Source organism: Phoxinus phoxinus, assembly GCF_949152265.1.
Source record: "Phoxinus phoxinus genome assembly, chromosome: 24".
NCBI classification, from domain to species: Eukaryota; Metazoa; Chordata; class Actinopteri; order Cypriniformes; family Leuciscidae; genus Phoxinus; species Phoxinus phoxinus.
In genome coordinates, this window is record NC_136899.1 from 7,977,107 (window position 1) to 8,001,964 (window position 24,858).

Below are 24,858 nucleotides of genomic sequence, written 5' to 3' on the forward strand. Positions count from 1 at the left end.
GAAATTAGCTCTGATGATGATGGTTCTTGTGTGTGTTACTGAGCAGCAAGTCAACTGTAAGTTTTGGGATTTTTTCAAAGAGCCTTTGGTACTGATTATTTTGGATCTGCTGATTTTAATGAACTTTTTTTACATTTATACTCAGATTTTGCATCTACGGGAATCTACCTGGATATACAAGGATTAGGATTTTGCAGTCGAGTTTTACTGGGCTCGGTTTTGTAAACGGCACTTCCCCAGGAGATGGCCCACTAGGATAGGTTAACCGATACGAGGTTATGGCGAACATGAACAAACAGGAAAAGATCGAGGTCTCACCCGCTTGTCTGAGAAAGAGGCTACGACCTGCTGTATATGGACTATTAAGGTAATCAGCTAACCTAGCTAGTTCTTTTTATTGATCATGTTTAATTTGATTTAGATATCTAAATGTTAGTGATAATGAGAAAAGTACCACAATCGTGTTGCACCAGCCATTCACAATTTCTTGCTTGAATTGGAACAAAAAAGTCCACACTAGAGGCTAATTAATAATTAATTATTAGCTCATTTGTAACTAGCTCATTAGGGGGACACATGTAACATATCTTACATCGTACAGAGTAAAATATTAAATTCTACAAATTACTTTTCTTTTTTTAGTAAGAGATGTTTTTATACACTTATTATTTTTAGTAATTGAATTCAATGAGTCATATTTTAAGATCTTTAGGAAAATCTTAAAGGAGGGTGTAATATACTTAAGATTTATGTAGGCTACGAAACGTCCCAAGAAGAATTATTAATGTGCTATCTATTCCGGAGCCAGTATTAAGTCTTATAGACTCCTCTATTTTGATTTTAAGAATGTATCAAAAACCATCATAGATAGGCTACTTGCTTCCAAAAGTCTTCAGAGTATTTACAATTAAAAGATAAATGTGTGAGAGTTTCAGATTCAAGATTACAAAAATAAAATTGTGGTGAGATGTTTTCTTTAAAACTACATCTGTACTTTATTCAGTTGCACATTTAGTTCTTAAAGGAATAGCCTAGTTCACTTAAAAATGAAAATACTGTCATCATTTTTACTCTGCCTCAAGTTGTTTCAAACCTTTATGTATTTATTTCTTCTGCTGAACACGAAAGAAGATATTTTGAAGAATGTCAGTAGATGTACCCCATTTACTTCCATAGTACTTTTTTCCTTTATTTATTTTTTACTGACATTCTTCAAAATATCTTCAATGGCCCAGTAGTAGCCTTCAAATACGTGAGCAGAAGTTGTTTAAATGCTGTGAATTTCAGTTTATCCTTCATTGTTCATTCTAACTTTTGCATTAAATACGATACTTAATCGTAATTATAATAGGTATTTTTATATGTAGCATAAATAAGATTCAGAAACTGTATTTGAAATAATTAAGAATCAGTAAATAAACAGTGATGCAAAAAAACACAAGAAATTACATTTATTTATTATGACTGATTTTATTTGACAAGCACAACATTCTCAATGCACACAGAGACGTGTTATTTGGGACAGGTTCGTGTTGAAGAGCCACTAACAAAATACTAATCTACACATAATGTTCTCTCTCTTAAAGCAAGTGTAAATGTCAGCATTATGTCAAAAGGATTGAAGTCTGTTGTGTAAAATAAGAGATTATTGATGCAGTTCAGTTTGTGGTAATTATTTATACTATAAAAATATCCTGTAAGTTTCAAAACGTCCTTGTTATTCTGAAAACAGCTTTTATTGAAACCAAGGCTAGAAAAGGGGGGGGGGGCACATGGTTACGCCGCATGCAAGTAAACTTTATTCTAATGCCTGATCTGTGGTCAGTGATTTCTGATGTGTAATTATTAAGTTCAGACAGATTATCTTTCTCTCCAAATCGTTCAGTACTGTTTATGCATCAGTAGGCTACGGTAAATCAAGCCAGTGACTAAAATATCAACTTCACATCGTTTCTCTTAGTAGGATGAAAATAATCTTAAACTGTTTAAATTATATACAGAATGCGATTAAAGAACGCTCCATTTCCAATCGCCCAAACTGAAAACCGCCTAGGCTAGAAAAAATGCTTTCTATTTCGAAATTCTGACAATTTTTTATGTAAAAAAAATCACACTAACATTAGGGGCACCCCAGGAAACATTATAAAATAAATAATAACATAATCCAGTTCTTGACCCCTTTAACTGATTGTTTCTAAAAGGGTTTATTTAAAATGTTGATTATCTGAACCAATCCACTTTAATGCCCTTTTTAACAAACATCATGCATTGAAATAAGAAGATATTAACTCATTTGCAGTCTTGTGGTGAGAATTTCCATCTGTTGTTCTCTGAAATGATCGCACGCTTTCTGGACCTGCTGTGGTCTGTAGCACAGATACAATAGTACATTTCTCCCATTAGTGGTGCATTGTGGTAAAGCGCTATGTGTGGTTATAAATGTCCATTGTGACTGACAACTATGAAAAACAAGATGTGGTAACGGTCACCAGGGCGCCGCTAGAAATTTTAGGCCCTATGAAAGAATATGAGGTTGGGCCCCCCACCACACCCATTCCATTAATAAAATCAATCTCTAGGGGCCCCAAAAGTGCGTGGGCCCTTAGAATCGTCCTAACTTTTCCCCCCTTAGCGGCGCCCCTGACGGTCACTAAACTATATGGTTGGCATGAAAAACATCACCCACAAGCAAATTCATCCAAAAGTTTTACTTCTTCATTTCAGTTTGGTTTGTATGCACTTTTTTTTTAATAAGTGTTGCTTTTCTAACTATTAGTAAATCTCATTAAAATTACAAATACAAAACACATTGATAATAAATGTATCCATAAAGCCAATGTTGTTCATTTCAGTCAGAAAAAGGTGCATATGATGCCATATAATCACAACAAAATAATTTGTTATAACACATTCAGTGTGTATTCAATAATCTGCTGATGTGTGTGAGCGCAAGACATGTTAGGTGTATAAAGAATTTTGAAATTATGATTTAACAAATATTATTCAGTGGTGTATAAATAACTTCAGCCAGTGTCAAATCCTCACGTCTCAATGTAAAATGGCCGAACTTTATTTCACTCTGGAAAGCAAGAAGAAAGGGAATGTGATCAGCTTAAAGGTTACTGAATCAAAATCAGTCAGAATTAGCTTTATTCGCCAATGGTGCGCAATCACACGAGGACTTTTTTTTTCAGGAGCTCTAACATATATACATTCATGACACAAGACCAGAGATAACCTTTAAATAAGACTAAGGGGAAAAAAATAAACAATAATAATTATAATGTGGTATACATCTGGAACAGAATACTTTGTGCATTATGTACTGTATACAGCTGTATAAATATATATGCATTTATACAATATCTAATTCTTGCCTCTCAAATACTGGGAAACTTGGAAACCTGCAAACTGAAATTACGGCAGACTAATGTATGAGAGATTCTGACCTGAACACTATTGTGAATCCAGTCCTGGTGCAGGTCATTAGTTCTTGTACAACCTTTAGAGAAAACAATTATACAAAAATATAGTAATATAATGTAATCAGTGTTGGGTGTAATGCATTACTCTCTAAGGTTTCAAATTAAATTATAGTTATTACTGATGTAATTGCATCAAATACTGTATAGACTAAAGTAATCTAATTACTTAGTTGAAGATGTAATCAGTAGCTAGTATTTAATTACTTTAGTAACTGATTGTAATCAGATTATTTTAAAGCTGTCTGATGCTATCAGAAAATCACGTTTAAAATATTCACCTTTCTGCGGTCTTGTTGCTCTCCAACACACACAGACACTTGACACCAGTATCAGAAGCAGAAGCACACAGACGACAGGCAGCCACGGGCCGATACTGGGGATCACTGAATCATGACTTAAAATATCTGTATCTTGCTGATCCACATCTACACACATGACACAGAAAAATACAGATTTCTAATTCAGTTTGAGGTTTGATAGATGACGCAAAATCAATGAAGTTCACATCTTTGTCTCTTGTTTTAACTAATTAAATTAAAAATACACTAGGAAAGTGTTCAATTAAAAAATCTGGGGAAAAATCTTACCTTCATAGTCCAGTTTTGTGCAGTGAGATTGCTCAGTCTTATAGTCCATACAGCAGTAGAGCATCAGATCAGTGTCAGTGATGTTCATCAGAAGCAGAGAGTGAGTGTTTGTGGATGAACTGAGAGCTTTTATTCGCCCTGAGTAACTTGGGTGAATATTGGAGGGCTCTGGTTTAGAGTAACCTCCATGCAGATATTCTAGTTTCAAAATTCTGACAAATGTTTGGTTTCCATTTGTAATGATCCAGGTAATCTCTGTGTCATCTGTAATGCTACAGGGAAGTGTTGTGTTTTCTCCTGGATGAACTTTCACTGATGATCCTTCAGTGAGAATCAATGAGATAACAGTGAAATCTAGAGATGAAACAATAAACAATACATATTTGACAGCAATCACTTGACAATCTGGATCTGATTATTGACATTTATTCCAGGGCGTGGCAGGGGGGCTCGACAGGGCCCCCTGGAACATTGTCCGAAAACTTGGTCCATAAATCAAACACGCTTGCATGAATTAATATGAAACTCGGTACACATATTTATCTCATCAGTTCATATATCCTTTGCACTTCTACTTTTTACGCCAGCCCAACAGGAAGTCGGCTATTAAAGATTGCTTGAAAAACCTATGCTCTGGAATTTGAAATACTCCTCCTAGAGAATTCAATTAATCTCCACCAAACTCAGTCAGCGTGAAGTCAAGACATTGAGGATGATAAATTGCCAGGGGATTTTTCATATCTTAAACGGTTTGGCCGTGGCGAGGAAACAAATGTATGGCGAGAAAAGAGAGACAGGAAGTGTGTTATAACTTCTGCATACATTAATGGATCTTGATGAAACTTCAGCAGTGTGTTCGTTGTCAAGTCAAGTCATCTTTATTTATATAGCGCTTTTTACAATACAGATTGTATCAAAGCAGCTTCACAGTGATAACATGAAAATAATACAAAAAATAATTTCATCATCGTCCACCTTTAAGGCAGATCTATAATATTGTTGAATATTAAATGTCCCCAACTAAGCAAGCCAGAAGGTAAGGCAACAGCGGCAAGGAACCAAAACTCCATCAGGTGACAGAATGGAGAAAAAAACCTTGGGAGAACCCAGGCTCAGTCGGGGGCCAGTTCTCCTCTGGCCAATGAGTGAACAGTGTATGAAGTTCAGAATGAATCAGAGTATTTGTCCAGATCCGGTTGGTTGAAGTCGGAGTAGAGAGGAGGAGAGACTGGTTGACACTTCAGGTCAGCGGCGTCGTCGTGTCCTGGCGCTGGTCCTTCATCAGTTGTAAGAGGCCGATCAGATGGAGGTCACATGGATGTGACTATTGTGAGTAAAAGTTATGGCAGCCAACTGGCAGCAGGAAGTGTGTCACTTTCAAGATGCTTTTGACAAAAGTGGGGGGGGGGGTAGTTTTACCTACAGTCACAAGAATCGGTATGTTGTTCTAATCGAGCCGGACAACTTTCTAAGTTACATTCATTAGTTTGAATGTGATTTTTTGGTATATTTTACACTCTGAGTTTTTAGCGGTGGTTTATTTTATTCACACCAAACTTTTTCAACATGATGAAAATACATTAAAGATGCTAAAATGTGAACGGATATTAAATATCTCAAACGGTTTTGCTATGGCGAGGGATTAAAGTAATGTCCAAAAAGGAAACACTAAAAGCCTCATATCTTCTAAAAAAATTATTATACACCATTTATTTCTATATAAAAATATACAAATATCAGAACTAAACCCATTTTATTCTTTTTTTTTTCAATTTAAGAATTATGTATAAGTTAAAAAACAGCCAGAATGTGCTATTTATTTAGTAAAAAATTAAGTCATACATAGGAAAATACTGCCCTCTTGTGTTTGAAATCAGGTAGGCCCATTGTAGCCTTTTTTTTAAGTGTATGTGTATATACAGTGAATATTATACAGAGACAGTGAATATTACTTGTCTGATATATATATATAGATCTTTTTTTTCCCCTTTTATATATATATATATATATATATATATATATATATATATATATATATATATATATATATATATATATATATTAGGGGTGTGCAAAGCAGCCGATATTTGTATCTGTATTTGTTGAGGGGGGGGGAAGTATTTGTATTTGTACTCGAGTAAAATTCAAAATAGGCGTAAAAATATATATATATTTGCGTTACACTTATAATTTACGTTATATTGTAAGTATTCTTTAATTATATCCATTATAATAATTATGGATATGTAATATTGGTTGATGTTTTTCCATAAATCCAGCAATGAAACAAGGAACGTCATTGAAAAGAAAATAACATAACAGCCATTACCTCATCCATGGTTAAACCAACAACTAATAAAATACCATTGTGAACATTATGAAGCCTAGCCTACATCTTGCTGTCTGCAAAAGACAGAGTAACTTAAACGTACCATATAACTCCCACACGTGCATACAATTCGACACAACTACACAAGCATTTTTAACCTTTTTAACCGAACGTTAACGTCCCTCTGTCAACAGCCTATTGTCTAAATTACCTATTACCGCGCTAAACAGCGAACATGAGAGCACCCGACTGCAGACGTCAATAATGTAGCGTAATGGAATAATCTCCCGATCAAACTCCGCTTCTCGAAAGTTATAAACTGCCTCAGGAACCCAGTTAAGGTACAAAAATCTATTCAACAAAAATAGTGATGGAGTTTAGTGTTTTTTCGCTCTCTGTTGCTGTGTGGAGCAGCCTGTGTCCGTCACTCTCTCACTCATCCGGGCATGCACTGCGGCCTCATGAGGAAACGCAGCTTTTTGATATAAAAAAAAGTTTTCTTGTTCCCGAATGCAAATATTTTTTAAACTATGTGTTCGAAATAAGTATTTGTAAAAAACACGTTATTTGTCCCTTTCCGAATACAGTATTAGGGTTCGGCTCCACCCCAAATATATATAAATAAATATAGCTGCAAGCAGCGATGGAGGGCCCAAGCCGGTGGCACCGCCACCCCGGTGCCTTTAATGTAACTAAAGGCACCAGGGTCGCAATCGCTGCTTGCTAGCTGCAAATATTTACAAATTACTTTCTCTCTTCTGTGGGGTAATGATACTTTTTAATGAGACCTTTTTGAGATTGAAAGATTCAGTCTCCATTGACTTTAATTAAATGGAAAAAAAACAGATAAGCATACTGATATTTTGCCAATAATAAGATAATTTTCGTTTTAGGGTGAGATATTTCTCTACATACTAAATATATTGTGTTTCAGAATGTACGCCATCTAGAGGAGAACAATATTTAATGCACAGAGAAGGTCATGCAATTTATCAGCCAAATTGGGTTGACAAAGTGTCAACCATGTGTTTAGCAACTAAACAAATGAAAGATGTTATGGGATTCATAAAACAAAAACAGAAATGATTTTGCATAGCGTACATGCATCCCTAAACAAGACATTCAAAAATTGGGAAGTTATACTATTTTAATGTAACTATGGGCTACAAGTATCTATAAAAGACTTATTAATGACACCATTCCTCAAAATCACCTCAAAAGTAACCAACTCTGGCAGTTATATGTGACATGGTAGCCTATACTTTAATAGGCCTTGGTACTTTTAGTATTTTCTTGTACCGTGTTTTGGTACTCTTTGTGGTGAGAAAATGTATTTACCTCATTCACACGATGCTCCACGAGCAGGTGTTGAACCTAATACATCATCATCAAAAAACCTAGTGGGTCAAAAAACATGCACCCTTTTACTGACACTTCCTTATGGAAATTGTGATTGCATGGAGGACCCATGCATGGAGAAACAGAGCATATATCATACTTGGGAATCTTCTTCCAACTTCTTCCAAGAAGAAAGTATACTCTATGCTTAGAGAAATAGGCAAAAGTATACATTAACTAAGACATGTAATGATATATAAAATATATATTAAATAATACAGTATGAATATATGCAAGTTCATAGTCATACAAAAACTATAGGAATACGAGTTAAATAAAAGATCACATTAGAACTAAATGAAAAATCATCAGATAGGCTATAGCAGTATTATCTTTGATTAAAACTTACAGAAAATTAAAAAAAAAACATTTAAAAAAAATCAGGCACTAATGAAACATAATATACTATAAATTATATACCAATTCTTTAAAGTTCATGAAATCAAAAAATATATATTTTTCTTTTAGTATGAATATGTCAGCCTTACTGTTATCTAATCTAAGCAGTGTATTCCAAAACAATGACAAAATTCCTATTTAGAAGATATAAGCATTCAAAACGTCTCTCACTTCTGCCAGTATGGATCAATGATTTTGATGACATCACTGCACATCAACCTTTCAGCAGATTTTCTGTCCAATCAAATGCTTTCTAATCTCTAAAGTGTCCCACCCCAGTCACTTGTTCACACATGTACTATTTCTCTACATGGTGAATGGCACAGTGCACTAGGGGATAGGGAACGATTTAGACAGTGTAAATATGCTTGGGGCGAATGAAGTCTGGTTTCATGTGTGACGTGAATCGCCTCTGTGTGACACAGTCTGCTCCGGCCCAGAGACACGATATACAGGTCCTTCTCAAAAAATTAGCATATTGTGATAAAGTTCATTATTGTCCATAATGTAATGATAAAAATTTAACTTTCATATATTTTAGATTCATTGCACACCAACTGAAATATTTCAGGTCTTTTATTGTTTTAATACTGATGATTTTGGCATACAGCTCATGAAAACCCAATCTCAAAAAATTAGCATATCATGAAAAGGTTCTTCTTCTTCTTCTTCTTCTTTTTACATTTATTGGCGGTTGGCATACCAATTTGGTGCATTACCGCCACCAACAGTTTGGGGTGTGGAGCTTCAATGCGGATTTATATACTAACATAATATATATATATAGCCTATAATGATAAAAAAATAAAATAAAATAAAAAAAATAATTATATATATTGTATATTCTTGGTTGTTCTTAAATTCGATCAAATATACCTGTTTCTTTTAAGTATCTCATGAGAGCTGGCCATGCTGATGGTTTTGATGTAGAAAAAGAAAGTAAACCCTCTATTGATAATTGTGTATAACCTAGTTCTTTGACTTGTTCTAACATTATGGTTCTCTCTGTGCTGTATGCTTCACACTCTAGTAATACATGCTCTACAGTTTCTCTCTTGTCACAATTAATACATAGTCCTGTTGCGTGTTTCCCTAAACGACTGAGATTATGATTGAGACCTGTATGTCCAATTCTTAACCTTGTGATCACAGTTTCTCCCCTTCGCTTCCAACCACCCTGCCTCCTTGTTGTCACTTGCTTCTGTACTTTATATAAAAATCGACCTTTGGTCTCCTTTTCCCATTGCCTTTGCCATAACCTATTGATTCCTGTTTTAATGACACTTTTCATTTTCATTTTACTCAATGGAACTGTCCATTGCAGGTCTGACTTAAGAGTCTTTTTAGCCAAACGATCAGCTGCTTCATTACCCTCTATTTCAACGTGGGATGGGACCCACATAAAACACACTATAATATTACGATTATGTAATCTATATAAACAATGAAAGATTTCATGAATCAAGTCAGGCCTACAAACAGATTTACAATTTGCAATACTTATTAATGATGCCATTGAGTCTGAACAGATGATATATTGGTTAGGCCCAACCTCCTCTATCCACGTGAGTGCTAGTAAAATAGCTAAAAGTTCCACAGTGTAAACTGCTAAATGGTCTGAAGTTCTTTTTAAAATTGATTTCTGAAAATGTGGTATATATACTGCTGCTCCCGTCTTTCCAGTATTTGGGTCTTTTGAGCCGTCTGTAAATATTTGAATACTATTATTGTACTTGAGACCTAGATATTGTTTTACCAGATCGTTCATCCCACCATATTCTTTGCACTGTTTTAATATCTCTGCGATTTCAAGATCCACAACTGGTGATGGAAATAACCAAGGAGGAATAGCAGATAACGCCACTGTACAGCTGTTAGTTAATTTAACTATTCCCAGTTTCTCGGCTTGTCTGTTTCCCACCCATCCAAAACTGTTAAATTGCTTCCTTCCATGTTCCCAGCATGCGTTCAACACTGGTTTGGTTGGATGACCCTGTTTATGCCCCTGCAAATTTACCCAATATACCGTGGAAAGCTGAAGACGTCTCAGAGATAAAGGCATCTCCCCAACCTCCACCTGGAGAGCTGGGATTGAAGAAGTCTTGATTGCACCACTACATAGGCGGAGGGATGAAAAGGTTCTCTACACAAGCTATTAACCTAATCATCTGAATCAACTAATTAATTCTAAAAACCTGCAAAAGATTCCTGAGGCTTTTAAAAACTCCCAGCCTGGTTCATTACTCAAAACCGCAATCATGGGTAAGACTGCCGACCTGACTGCTGTCCAGAAGGCCATCATTGATACCCTCAAGCAAGAGGGTAAGACAGAAAGAAATTTCTAAACGAATAGGCTGTTCCCAGAGTGCTGTATCAAGGCACCTCAGTGGGAAGTCTGTGGGAAGGAAAAAGTGTGGCAAAAAACGCTGCACAACGAGAAGAGGTGACCGGACCCTGAGGAAGATTGTGGAGAAGGACCGATTCCAGAACTTGGGGGACCTGCGGAAGCAGTGGACTGAGTCTGGAGTAGAAACATCCAGAGCCACCGTGCACAGACGTGTGCAGGAAATAGGCTACAGGTGCCGCATTCCCCAGGTCAAGCCACTTTTGAACCAGAAACAGCGAAGAGAAGCAGCACTGGACTGTTGCTCAGTGGTCCAAAGTACTTTTTTCGGATGAAAGCAAATTTTGCATGTCATTCGGAAATCAAGGTGCCAGAGTCTGGAGGAAGACTGGGGAATGCCAAAATGCCTGAAGTCCAGTGTCAAGTACCCACAGTCAGTGATGGTCTGGGGTGCCATGTCAGCTGCTGGTGTTGGTCCACTGTGTTTTATCAAGGGCAGGGTCAATGCAGCTAGCTATCAGGAGATTTGAGCACTTCATACTTCCATCTGCTGAAAAGCTTTATGGAGATGAAGATTTCATTTTTCAGCACGACCTGGCACCTGCTCACAGTGCCAAAACCACTGGTAAATGGTTTACTGACCATGGTATTACTGTGCTCAATTGGCCTGCCAACTCTCCTGACCTGAACCCCATAGAGAATCTGTGGGATATTATGAAGAGAAAGTTGAGAGACGCAAGACCCAACGCTCTGGATGAGCTTAAGGCCGCTATCGAAGCATCCTGGGCCTCCATAACACCTCAGCAGTGCCACAGGCTGATTGCCTCCATGCCACGCCGCATTGAAGCAGTCATTTCTGCAAAAGGATTCCCGACCAAGTATTGAGTGCATAACTGAACATAATTATTTGAAGGTTGACTTTTTTTGTATGAAAAACCCTTTTCTTTTATTGGTCGGATGAAATATGCTAATTTTTTGAGATAGGAATTTTGGGTTTTTATGAGCTGTATGCCAAAATCATCAGTATTAAAACAATAAAAGACCTGAAATATTTCAGTTGGTGTGCAATGAATCTAAAATATATGAAAGTTAAATTTTTATCATTATGGACAATAATGAACTTTATCACAATATACTTTTTGAGAAGGACCTGTAGCTGCGTCCGAAATCACATACCTACTATATAGTAGACGAAAAGCAGTATGTCCAAATTCACAGTACTAATAAAAGAGTAGGCAAAAAAAGTACCTGGATGATCTTCTACTTCCAGCGAGATTCTGGTGTGCATATGAGTATATAGAACATACTTTTTTTAGCAGCCGATAGCACAGAGCGGATCATAGGCGAGTCGGCGCACAAAATGTATAATCAGACTCTTTTGAATTCTGCATGCTGTATTTTAAAGCGATATGGAGGAGATTAGGAGGAGAAACGGTCAGAGATTAGGGGGAAACTGCGGCTTTACCAAGCTCAACCGCTCAGGCCGAGCTGTGATATAAACTAAACGCTATTGGCTGGCAATTTTTAAAAAGTAGAGGAGCTGTTCGATATCTCCCGCCTTCTCTGCCTGTTTCAGTGGAAATTAAGTCGACACATTGAATAATGTTGCAGGTTTCAAGGCACTTCAGTGGGCCTTTAACAACATATGGATGGAATTCACAACTGTTCGTTTTTTTAATGTTGATTAAATGAACCGATCCACAGAATTCCCTTTTGAACAAACCTGAGGTAGACACTGAGGTAGAATCAAAGGACGAAGCAGGATCCATGTGCAGCAGCTTTAATTAAACAGACTCAGAACATGACAGACAAAGACTATGGACCAGGACAACATTACAAAGTCAAGAACCAACAAACACTGAAATAAGACACAGGGTTTAAATACAGAGACTAACAAGCTAAACAAGATAACAAGGGGGCGTGGCTAATCTGAAACACCTGGGGAAAGTAATCAACATGACAGGGAACTGCAAAACATGGGACAAGACAGGGGAACACAGGTTGAAATCATAACAGTAGCACAGATACAGATACAATAGTGCATTTCTCTTATTAGTGGTTCAGTGTGGTAAAGCGCTAGTGTGTGTGGTTATAAATCACCATCATGACTGACAGCAATGAATGATGAATTATGATACCATATGGGCTAATCACGAGAAAATAATATCAGAGCTGAGAGAGGAAGACAACAGTACAGGTGATGCTAAAGTTAGACTTTTCAAGTTGCAGTATATGTCCTTACATTGGCTAAACTTGTTGTAACATATTCTGACACAATTAAACAAACAATCTAATGTGTATGAGCACAAAAGATGATGCTAGAGGTGTATGAAGGATGATAATTTAGAAAATATTACTCTGTGGTGGATAAATAACTTCAGCCAGTGTCCAATCATCTCATCCCATTTCACAGTGGAAAGCAAGATAAAAAAGAGAATTTGATAGGCCTACATAAAAAATGAATAAACAGAGTATGTGAGATTTTGACCTGAACACTATTGTAAATCCAGTCTTGGAGATCATTTTTGAATAACCTTTACATAAAAACATACAGAAAAATATTAATGGATATACATGAAACCCCTTTCTGTTCTGTATATCTAGTCCATTTTATTATATATTTAAATATATGAATTTAGTATTTACACATTTATTTGTGAAAATTGCCTTTTCAGTAGTGGATGTGTTTAAATCTGTCATTGAAGGATGACAGTGTCTTGCATTTCAGAGGAATTTGACCGTTATGGAGAATCTGTGTCTAAGAATATTATGAAATGGAAAACGTGACCCATGCCATCCCACGACTATCAAAACTCCCCAACAAACCTCTCAGTTGAAGTAATAGTAGGACGTCAGGTCTTCCTTCCTTTTGCTTCATTTGAATCTAGTCCTTTACCTGAGCTGAGAATTTCATCTAAAGATGATCCCCCATCTACATTTACATATATTCGTTAAGCAGATTACATTTACACCAGCCACGACAAATGACTTCACTCCAAATCTAAATTACTAGGAACGCCAGATATGCCGATGAAACCATGGCAATGATGAAATCATCTACAAAAATAAATGGACAGGATGTACCATATGCAGTTTAAGTTCTGCTTTATTAACTATTTAAGGTGAACTAGTAAGAGTCTTGAATATATTCTCTCAGACACAAGCAGTGAGAGTTGAAGATCGACTGACAATGGAGACACAAAGGATCCTCATGAGGAGTTTGGCTGTTGTGTTTTTTGCATCTGTGATCTGGACTATAACAGGTAAAGTGCTTGAAAATGTTTGTATATTATTCTATCTGATGCAGAATATTGAGGTTTACCTTTTTCTTCAGTCTCAGCGCAGGATGATGGTCAGAAGGTGAGCACATGCTGTACTGCCGTCTCCAAACTAACTCGAGCAAAGTTTACTGATCCTATCATCGGTGTCAGGCTGCAAAAACAAAGTCCTCCATGTGTGATGGCCGTCATGTAAGAATCACAGTTATTTTCTAAAGAAAATATGTCATGATTAGAGATCAACAGCATCTGATGCTAGATTTATGTTTTAACTTTTTCATTCTCTTTAACAGCTTTAAGACTGAACGAGGAGATTTCTGTCTTGATCCGAGACTAACATGGGTGAAGGAGGAAGTTAAGCAGTTTCTGTAAGTTAAACCCAACAAGTGCAGTGAAACACACCTGACTTTGTAACAACATAATCTTATAAAGTGTTGCATATTTAGCATAGTATTCTTGTATTCACATTGTTTTGTTTGACAGCAAAGCTCAAAGAAACAAAGCCTGATGTCCACTCCACCACCAGCATCATCTCTCAGTAAACTCACTCCTGAGGGACGATCTTCCCAATCAACTGACAGATCATGAATCATGAATGTCTAAAAGCAAGTAGAAAGTAGTTATGAGTTTTAAAATATTATATATATTATAATAATATTAAATCAAAAGTTTAAGAGATTTTGCTGATGAATTTTGACAATATTTAAAGTGACGGTTAGTAAATTAGGTGTATTTAAATTGAATATTTAAAATATATGTTTTCAAATGCATGTACTTTGACAGTGACATTTCTAAATGTATTAATTTTATTCAGAAACCGAATTATAGTTAAACTTTTAGAACAAATATGTTTAAATAAATTATTACGGTAGCTTATACATTTTTATTTCACATTGAAATATATTTCACTCAATGTACTGGTAATGGACTTGTGTCACTGACTCCTGTGTCAAGAAGGGTGACGCAAGTCTGAGTGAAATTAAGACTGATTTGTATGAGAACAAACCTGGAAATCTTTGTGTTGATTATGCAAATGAACGAGTGCAATCTGAAACTACAAATAAACTATGATCAGCAACTACTGGTTTTGCTTGTGGTTGATGTTTCTGAATGTGTGCAAGAGGTTTCTGTCAGGAACGATGATTTCTTTCTCTTTAGCATCTTTATTTGCAGATGGTTGACGGCTATGTATGTCCTTCCTTGTGCTATGTAAATTTCATCCATAATCAAATGCTATTTGTATGAATAAGATGGAATAAAACTATTGATGTGCCATGATTGATTATGATTGAGTGTTGACAATGAAAAAGTCCCTTTCGATTGTTTTCTCCACATATTCATATACAGTATGTTAATTTAAGTCATTCAGGTTAAACTTCACAGCCTGATAAATAAATATTTGCTAAGGGGTAATAATGGAACAACTGTTTTAAAGTGATTTTGACAACAATATCTGAATTTCTATGGGTTTAAAGAAAACATTTTTTTTATAAGAGACATAAAAAGAATAATAATCTTCATAATATTATCATAATAGTTGGATGTTCCTTCGGGTCTCATGAGTTAATTTTTATTCAAACTAACATATTTTTTATTTTATTTTTTCTGTTACATGAAGGTCCCATTAAAACTGTCTTAAAAATCTTTCATAATAAACACATAATGTGAGATGTGGTGGAAATGAGTATGTGGTTCAAATGTGAGAGAAAAAAATCCACAGAATTAAAAGTGCTCATATTTGAAGAAACACCCAGTTATACATGACGCAAATATAAAAGTACTTGATAAATCATCAATAAATAAAGGTGAACAAATCCATTGAGGTAAAGGACACCAAATGACACACAAATCAGAAACTCAACACATCAGCTTCAAGTTGTTTTCAACAGCAGAAAAATAATTCCTTAACTAAACTCATTAAATTAGTTGCTAAGGGGGGATATTGGTTTCTCATAAATGATGCTGACGGGTGAAACTGACTGTATTGTGGGTGAGAGGTGTGAATGTTTCAGAGTTGATGATCACTCGATGCAATGCTTTCAAAAGAGTGGTGGTAAGTTTGTGACGCATTATTCCATCTGACTGCTATTGTACATCTCTTAAAAGACCTCCTCATAATAACACACATTATCAACACCAACTAACTGACCAACACCTGTGATCTGGACACCGAGAGCTATGGCCTGGACTTCTAGATTCATCACCGTCACTGTTCTGGTCGTCCTCATTGGATGCTTCACTGGTGCACTGGGCAACTGTAAGTAACTAAACATGCAGCACACAGTCAATGAAACTGTTTCTGCTGATTATGAGAAACCTTCTGAAGAACCTAAATTTGCAGGATATCATAATGCTGTGATCATGAATTCGACTGGTTTGTCACATGGGGTCTGCAGGCTACTCTTACTGGTTAGAGATGCAAAGGAAGTCAATATCCTGTCTTTGAAAAATACCATATAAAAGGATTTGAGTCTAGATAGCACCTTCAAAACAGAATCTACGTCTTCCACGTTTGGTTTTGTGAATATTTTTAGCAAACATCATGCATCTCTGCTGGAAATTAGCTCTGATGATGATGGTTCTTGTGTGTGTTACTGAGCAGCAAGTCAACTGTAAGTTTTGGGTACTGATTATTATGGATCTGCTGATTTTACTGAACTTTTTTTACATTTATACACTTTTGATCCATTTACTCCACATCAACATGCTTTCATAATCCAGAGGCATAGTCCACCCAAATGATGTCATGATTTACTCATCCTCATGTTGTTGACTTTATTTCTGTGAAAGACAAAAGAAGATATTTTAAAGAGTTAATAGCAAAACAGTTTCTGTTCCCTTTGACTTCCATTGAATGGACAATACAATGGAAGTAAATGGGAAACGAAACTATTACAATTTTTCAAAATCACTTATTTTTGTTTAGCAGAAGAAGAAAATGCATACAGCTTTGGAGCAACATCAGGGTGAGTAAATTCTGACATCATTTTCATTTTTGGGTGGACTAGCCTATCTCTTTAATGATTCAAGATTTATTTGTCACAGTTATATACACAATCAGTGAAATGTAAATCGCGTCTGCTCCATAGACTGGCATACATATAAAGTAAACCTGAGCAGTGCAAAAACAGTAGCCTATATAATAAAACAGTAATATTATACAGCAATATATGATGTCCAAAAAAGAGAGAATGTGCAAAACGCATGTTACATGGCAGCAACAAGACAAAGTGCTATATGCAAACTGACACTTCATAAACTTGAATACACTGAGCGAGAGACTTGAATGATACATGCATGTCCACGTTAAGGAGTCTAATAGCCTGAGGAAGAAGCTCCTCATAAGTCTCTCAGTTTTTCTCCTCAGACTACAGAAGTTATCAGACTGAACAGACAGTTATCAGACTGAACAGACAGTTATCAGACTGAACAGACAGTTATCAGACTGAACAGACAGTTATCAGACTGAACAGACAGTTATCAGGGCGTTGGAGTTCTTGATGATTTTAACAGCTGTATTTCTGCATGGTCTGAGATAGATGTCATGCAGAGAGGGGAGAGCAGACCCTGTGATACTCAGTTAAGTGCACTACTCTCTGCAGAGCTTCACAGTGATTAGTGCAGTTCCCACAACACACTGAAATACATGAGTTTGAACGCTTTCTATTGTTGCTGAATAGAACGTTTTCAGGATTGCTTGCGAGACCCTGAATTTCCTCAGCTGTCGTAGATGGTACATTCGGTGTCTGGCTTTATTCACCTGGGAACTTGGCTTGTACATCATGTTAAAGCAAATTTCTCAGAGATGTTTATTTCAAGATATTTGAAGCTGCTCACCCTCTCTACAGAGGTCCCGCCAATCAAGAGTAAGGAGTAGGTTTTCTGCTGATGGTGAATCCATTACAGATTGCATTTAGCTATAGCAGTTTTCTTTGATGGAGCCGTTATCAAGATCAAGATCGTCTTGTTTTCACACATACTGTATACAGTACGCACACTACACACGCTTTGGAGATTTCAATCTCTGTTTCTCTTTCAGATCGTCGGCCCACTAGAGTTGGAGTGACTTGCTGTAAGGAAGTGTCGAGGGGAAGAATCCCTCCTGAAGTTAAACTGATTGGATACAGGCATCAGAACGCTCTGAGTCCGTGTGTGGATGCTATAGTGTAAGCTCTCTCTACACACGTCACAGTTTTATATGCCTGATATTGTGTTCATTTCAGTGGTACTGTATATCTGTCCTGCAGATTATACACAGAGAAGGACAAGTACTGCTCTGATCCAACAGCGCGCTGGATTCAATTCAGACTGAAAGGACCCTATATTAATATGACATCTTAATATGATGCTTATGTATTTATAAATAAAAAAACACTCATAACGTGATCATCTTTCCTCCAGGTCTGAAGGAGATTGAGGACTGAGGCCTAAAGATGCCGCAAATCTTAGTATCTATATAGGCCTATCAATTTATTAAAAGAGAATATATATAGCTATGTGTATTTAAGCAAAAAAATTAATACAAAAAATGGGATTTTTCAGTCAAGTTTTACTGTGCTCGGTTTTGTAGACGGCGATTCCCCAGGAGATGGCGCACTAGGTTAACCGACTACGATGTTATGACGAATTGTCATATCAGGTCATATGAACAAACAGGAAAAGCTCGAGGTCTCATTGCATCCGCTTGTCTGAGAAACTACGACCTGATTGCTGTGTATATTTTGGCCTCTTAAGGTAATCAGCTAACCTAGCTAGTTTTTTTATTGATGGTGTTTAATTTGATTTAGATATATGTTAGGGATAAGGAGAAAAATAATAAAAAACATTCAGATATCAGACTAATTCTCATCAAACTAACGGTCCCGAACAGGGTAGGGTTGCACCAGCCATTCACAATTTCTTACTTAAATTGGAAAGTAAAGTCCACACTAGAGGCTAGTAAATAGGCCTATTAGCTAATTTATACGTAGCTCAGTCCTTTTTTTTTATTCAACTTTCATAAAAAAATTGATATTTAACATCAAACAGAAGCCAACAGAATAGGGGATAACAGTATCGTACAGAGTAGGCGAAAACATTAAATTCTACAAATTACTTTTTGTTTTTTTGTTTTTATACACTTATTATTTTTAGTAATTGAATTCAATGAGTCATATTTTAAGATCTTTAGGAAAATCTTAAAGGAGGGTGTAATAGACATTAGCTTTATGTAGGCCTATAACGTTACATGAAACGTCCCAATAAGAATTATTACCTTTAATGTGTTATCAATTCTGGAGCCAGTATTAAGTCTTATAGACTCCTCTATTTTGATTTTAAGAATGTATCAAAAACTATCATAGATAGGCTACTTGCTTCCAAAAGTCTTCAGAGTATTTACAATTACAAAATGAATGTGTGAGAGTTTCAGAGTCAAGATTACAAAAATAACATTGTGGTGAGATGTTTTCTTTAAAACTAGATCTGTACTTTATTCGGTTGCACATTTTGTTCTTAAAGGAATAGCCTATAGTCACTTAAAAATAAAAATTCTTTCATCATTTACATCCCTCAAGTTGTTTCAAGTTTATTTATTCTGCTGAACACAAAAGAAGATATTTTGAAGAATGTCAGTTGACATTCCATAGTATTTTTTCCTTTATTTCTTTTTTGCTGACATTCTTCAAAATATCTTCCTTTGTGTTCAGCAGAAGAAAGAAATTCATACAGGTTTGAAACAACTTGAGGGTGAGTAATTGATGACAGAATTTTAATTTTTAAGTGAATTATTTCTCTAAGGTAGTGGGTCGTAAGCTCTCCGTAAAGTAATATGGAGTCGCATATTATGACGTTTACCCTCAATGGCCCGTAGTAGCCTTCAAATACGTGAGAAGAAGTTGTGTTTAAATGCTTTTTCAGTTTATCCTTCATTCTAACTTTTGCCATAAATACAATATACTTAATCGTGATTAGGTACTTTTATATGTAGCATAAATAAGATTCAGAAAATGTATTTGAAATGAATAAGAATCAGTAAATAAACAGTGATGCAAAAAAACACAAGAAATGACATTTATTTATTATGACTGATTTTATTTGACAAGCACAACATTCTCAATGCACACAGAGACGTGTTATTTAGAAGGGGTTCGTGTTGAAGAGCCACTAACAAAATACTAATCTATAAATCATGTTCTCTCTCTTAAAGCAAGTGTAAATGTCAGCATTATGTCAAAAGGATTGAAGTCTGTCGTGTAAAATAAGAGATTATTGATGCAGTTCAGTTTGTGGTAAATTATTATTATTTTTTCACCTGCATGTGGTGTTCTTGTCAAATCTGACCACCGGTCTACAAAAATTGCTTATACATTTCTCATTATTTTATATTATCACCAAATATTGGATTAAATATTTTTGTAAACTTGTTTAATTAGGACAGGATTTTTATTTATTTACTTATTTTTTTATTTTAGATACTCTTTATCTGCTCTTTATCTATCTAATTTTTTTACCAAAAAAGCATTATTTTTGTGTAATTTTAGCAATATTGCATAAAATGTAAAATGATTCTGTACACTGTATCACACTAGTGTCCTTTCATGTTTAACCAGGAAGTTTGTTTTGAAATGCTTTTATTTTGTACAAAATGGAACAAAGTCAGACTTGTGGTTTCCCAGTCAAAAATGAACAGCCTACAAAAAGTACCTTTTGAATCTAAATTATGCTATATTATCACCAAATATTAATTGGATTCAAACTTTTTGTAAAGAAAAAAAAAAAAAAAGTGATTGTGGTGGGCCTCATTGATCTGAGCTTATATTGGTAAAAAAATGACCATACATTGAAAATGAACGGGGAGATCGAAAATAGATCCGACAATATATGTTTTTAAATAAGACACATATTTATTGCTCGGGAGCATCATGTTCATGTTCACATAATTATATGTGTGCTTGCAAAGATAAAGGCCTCGGACCTGTGCATGCATGGATATACACACACACAAATTATTTTGAGTATTACAGGCTTTCTTTCTCATCACTTTATGTTTAACTTTATCGTCAGATCAATGAGGTCTACAATCAGTCAGTTTCAAAGACAAATATGAAACCTGTCCTAATTGAAACAAAACAAGTTGACAAAGATTGAATCTAATATTTGTTGATCTAGCATAACAAGCGATTTACAAGCAATCATTTTTTGTAAGGCGGTCATTTTGACTGGGAACTCCACAAGTGTGACTTTGTTCCATTTTGTAAAAAATCTAAACATTTCAAAACAAACTTTCTGTTAGGGTTAGGAGAGTGGTTAGGGTTAAATATTAAAGCACACTAGTGTGATATTCTCCATATTTTGTTGAATATTGACAAATTTATCCACAAATCAGGCTTTTATTACTCCAATTTGTATTACTTTATTACTCCTACTGAGGTCCATGAGCTCAGATCAATGAGGCCTAGGCCTACGATCAGTCCGTTCCAAAAAGAAATATAAAACCTGTGCCAATTGACAGACAAGAAGTTGATAGATTGAATACAACATTTGGTGATATCGCATAACAAACTATTTACAAGTAATTTTTAAAAGGCCGGCCATTTTTGACCGAGAACACAAAAGGTGTTGCAGGGTTTTCAACAAAGCACAAGCGTTAAGTTCCGCTTTATTGACTATTTAAGGTGAACTAGTAAGAGTATTGAATGTATTCTCTCAGACACAAGCAGTGAGAGTTGAAGATCGACTGACAATGGAGACACAAAGGATCCTCATGAGGAGTTTGGCTGTTGTGGTTTTTGCATCTGTGATCTGGACTATAACAGGTAAAGTGCTTGAAAGTCTTTGTATATTATTATATCTGATGGAACGGTGCAGAATATTGAGGTTTACCTTGTTCTTCAGTTTCAGGAGATGCTGATTCTAAGGTGAGACCATGCTGTGCTGCCGTCTCCAAACAAACTCGAGCACAGTTTACTGATCCTATCATCGGTGTCAGGCTGCAAAACCAAAGTCCTCCATGTGTGAAGGCCGTCATGTAAGAATCAGTTCTTCTCTAAAGAAAACATGTCATGATTAGAGATCAACAGCATCTGATGCTAGATTTATGTTTTAATTTTTTCATTCTCTTTAACAGCTTTGAGACTGAACGAGGAGATTTCTGTCTTGATCCGAGACTAACATGGGTGAGGGAGGAAGTTAAGCAGTTTCTGTAAGTTAAACCCAACAAGTGCGGTGAAACATACCTGACTTTGTAACAACATAATCTTATAAAGTGTTGCATATTTAGCATAGTATTCTTGTATTCACATAGTTTTTTTTTTTTTTTTTACAGCAAAGCTCAAAGAAACAAAGCCTGACTTCCACTCCACCACCAGCATCATCTCTCAGTAAACTCACTCCTGAGGGACGATCTTCCCAATCAACTGACAGATCATGAATCATGAATGTCTAAAAGCAAACTCATAATGAGAGCACATTATTAGAAATTCATTTATTTCGATTAACTCTTTGAGATGAATCATCTCGTTTTTGAGGGGGTCCCACCACACAGCGTGTTTGTAAAATTTGTAAAATACAAATTAACAATACAAAAAAACTATTTTTACAGTTTAAGAGCTTTCACTGTTTTATTTCGAAAATATTTAAAGCGACGATGAGCTTGAGTCATTTGTTTATTTGTACCATTCTGTGTAAATTGTTTCTATCTAAGTGTATGTGCTTGTGTATGGTAATTCGCTGAATGCTGTGATTGGTTCAATAACAAATTATTAAAAAATTATTGATCTTTTGACAGTTAAGAGGCTATTATACTATAAAAAATATCCTGTAAGTTTCAAAACGTCCTTGTTATTCTGAAAACAGCTTTTATTGAAACCAAGGCTAGAAAAGGGGAGGGGGGGCACATGGTTACGCCGCATGCAAGTAAACTTTATTCTAATGCCTGATCTGTGGTCAGTGATTTCTGATGTGTAATTATTAAGTTCAGACAGATTATCTTTCTCTCCAAATCGTTCAGTACTGTTTATGCATCAGTAGGCTACGGTAAATCAAGCCAGTGACTAAAAGATCAACTTCACATCGTTTCTCTGAGTAGGATGAAAATAATCTTAAACTGTTTGAATTATATACAGAATGCGATCAAAGAACGCTCCATTTCCAATCGCCCAAACTGAAAACCGCCTAGGCTAGAAAAAATGCTTTCTATTTCAAAATTCTGACAATTTTTTATGTAAAAAAAAAAAAATACTAACATTATAAAATAAATAATAACATAATCCAGTTCTTGACCCCTTTAACTGATTGTTTCTAAAAGGGTTTATTCAAAATGTTGATTATCTGAACCAATCCACTTTAATGCCCTTTTTAACAAACATCATGCATTGAAATAAGAAGATATTAACTCATTTGCAGTCTTGTGGTGAGAATTTCCATCTGTTGTTCTCTGAAATGATCGCACGCTTTCTGGACCTGCTGTGGTCTGTAGCACAGATACAATAGTACATTTCTCCCATTAGTGGTGCATTGTGGTAAAGCGCTATGTGTGGTTATAAATGTCCATTGTGACTGACAACTATGAAAAACAAGATGTGGTTAACGGTCACTAAACTATATGGTTGGCATGAAAAACATTTAGGATGTTCAAAAGTCATTACCTAGACATCACCCACAAGCAAATTCATTTCAGTTTGGTTTGCACTTTTTTTTATAAGTGTTGCTTTTTTAACTGTTAGTAAATCTCATTAAAATTACAAATAGAAAACACATTGATAATAAATGTATCCATAAAGCCAATGTTGTTCATTTCAGTCAGAAAGAGGTGCTTATGATGCCATATAATCACAACAAAATAATTAGTTTTAACACATTCAGTGTGTATTTAATAATCTGCTAATGTGTGTAGGTATGTTAAGTGTTAAATTTCAAAGAATTTTGAAATTACGATTTAACAAATATTATTCAGTGGTGTATAAATAACTTCAGCCAGTGTCAAATCCTCACGTCTCAATGTAAAATGACCGAACTTTATTTCACCCTGGAAAGCAAGAAGAAAGGGAATGTGATCAGCTTAAAGGTTACTGAATCAAAATCAGTCAGAATTAGCTTTATTCGCCTATGGCGACTTTTGTTCGACTTTTTTTTCAGGAGCTCTAACATATATACATATACAATATCTAATTCTAGCCTCTCAAATACTGGGAAACTTGGAAACCTGCAAACTGAAATTACGGCAGACTAATGTATGAGAGATTCTGACCTGAACACTATTGTGAATCCAGTCCGGGTGTAGGTCATTAGTTCTTGCACAACCTTTAGAGAAAACATTATACAAAAATATAGTAAATATAATGTAATCAGTGTTGGGTGTAATGCATTACTCTTAGTTTTTCTGAAATGTTATTATAGTTACTACTGATGTAATTGCATCAAATATTGTATAGACTAAAGTAATCTAGTACAGTAATCAAATTACTTTGTTAAAGATGTAATCAGCTAGTATTTAATTTAGAGTAACTGATTGTAATCAGATTATTTTAAAGCTGTCCGATGTTATCATAAAATCACGTTTAAGTAATATTCACCTTTCTGCGGTCTTGTTGCTCTCCAACACACACAGACACTTGACACCAGTATCAGAAGCAGAAGCACACAGACGACAGGCAGCCACGGGCCGATACTGAGGATCACTGAATCATGACTTAAAATATCTGTATCTTGCTGATCCACATCTACACATATGACAGAAAAATACTGATTTCTAATTCAGTTTGAGGTTTGATACAAAAATACACTAGGAAAGTGTTAAATGAAAAAATATGGGGAAAATTTTTTACCTTCATAGTCCAGTTTTGTGCAGCGAGATTGCTCAGTCTTATAGTCCATACAGCAGTAGAGCATCAGATCAGTGTCAGTGATGTTCATCAGAAGCAGAGAGTGAGTGTTTGAGGATGAACTGAGAGCTTTTATCCGCCCAGAGTAACTTGGGTGAATATTGGAGGGCTCTGGTTTAGAGTAACCTCCATACAGATATTCTAGTTTCAAAATTCTGACAAATGTTTGGTTTCCA

At 35.5% G+C, this 24,858-nt stretch overlaps 1 protein-coding gene and 2 long non-coding RNA genes across 7 annotated transcripts in view; 1 reads left to right on the forward strand and 2 right to left on the reverse strand.

Moving 5' to 3' along the window:
• The window catches only part of LOC306992225 (uncharacterized protein), a 54,245-nt gene extending 31,898 nt beyond the window's left edge, over window positions 1-22,347 (forward strand). The window contains exons 1-4 of one of the 5 annotated variants that reach the window (XM_079600874.1): window positions 13,662-13,805; window positions 13,877-14,012; window positions 14,114-14,188; window positions 14,304-14,893. In XM_079600874.1, the coding sequence (XP_079457000.1) occupies window positions 13,733-13,805; window positions 13,877-14,012; window positions 14,114-14,188; window positions 14,304-14,328 (309 nt within the window). In that variant the 5' untranslated portion in view covers window positions 13,662-13,732 and the 3' untranslated portion in view covers window positions 14,329-14,893. Of the gene's footprint in view, window positions 1-13,661; window positions 13,806-13,876; window positions 14,013-14,113; window positions 14,189-14,303; window positions 14,894-18,465; window positions 18,555-21,510; window positions 21,829-21,927; window positions 22,003-22,125 lie in introns of those variants that run through there. The other 4 variants (XR_013796244.1, XM_079600875.1, XM_079600877.1 and 1 more) reach the window with 4 other exon arrangements.
• LOC306993155 lies at window positions 2,711-3,909 on the reverse strand. The gene is made up of 3 exons (XR_013796408.1): window positions 3,764-3,909; window positions 3,450-3,502; window positions 2,711-3,079 (listed from the first exon to the last, which is right to left on the reverse strand). It is a non-coding gene; the product is annotated as an uncharacterized lncRNA (long non-coding RNA).
• A 1,138-nt stretch (window positions 22,348-23,485) lies between the features above and the next one.
• On the reverse strand, window positions 23,486-24,519 carry LOC306992229. Its single transcript, XR_013796245.1, has 3 exons — window positions 24,374-24,519; window positions 24,049-24,101; window positions 23,486-23,826 (listed from the first exon to the last, which is right to left on the reverse strand). It is a non-coding gene; the product is annotated as an uncharacterized lncRNA (long non-coding RNA).
• Between the last annotated feature and the right edge of the window lie 339 nt (window positions 24,520-24,858).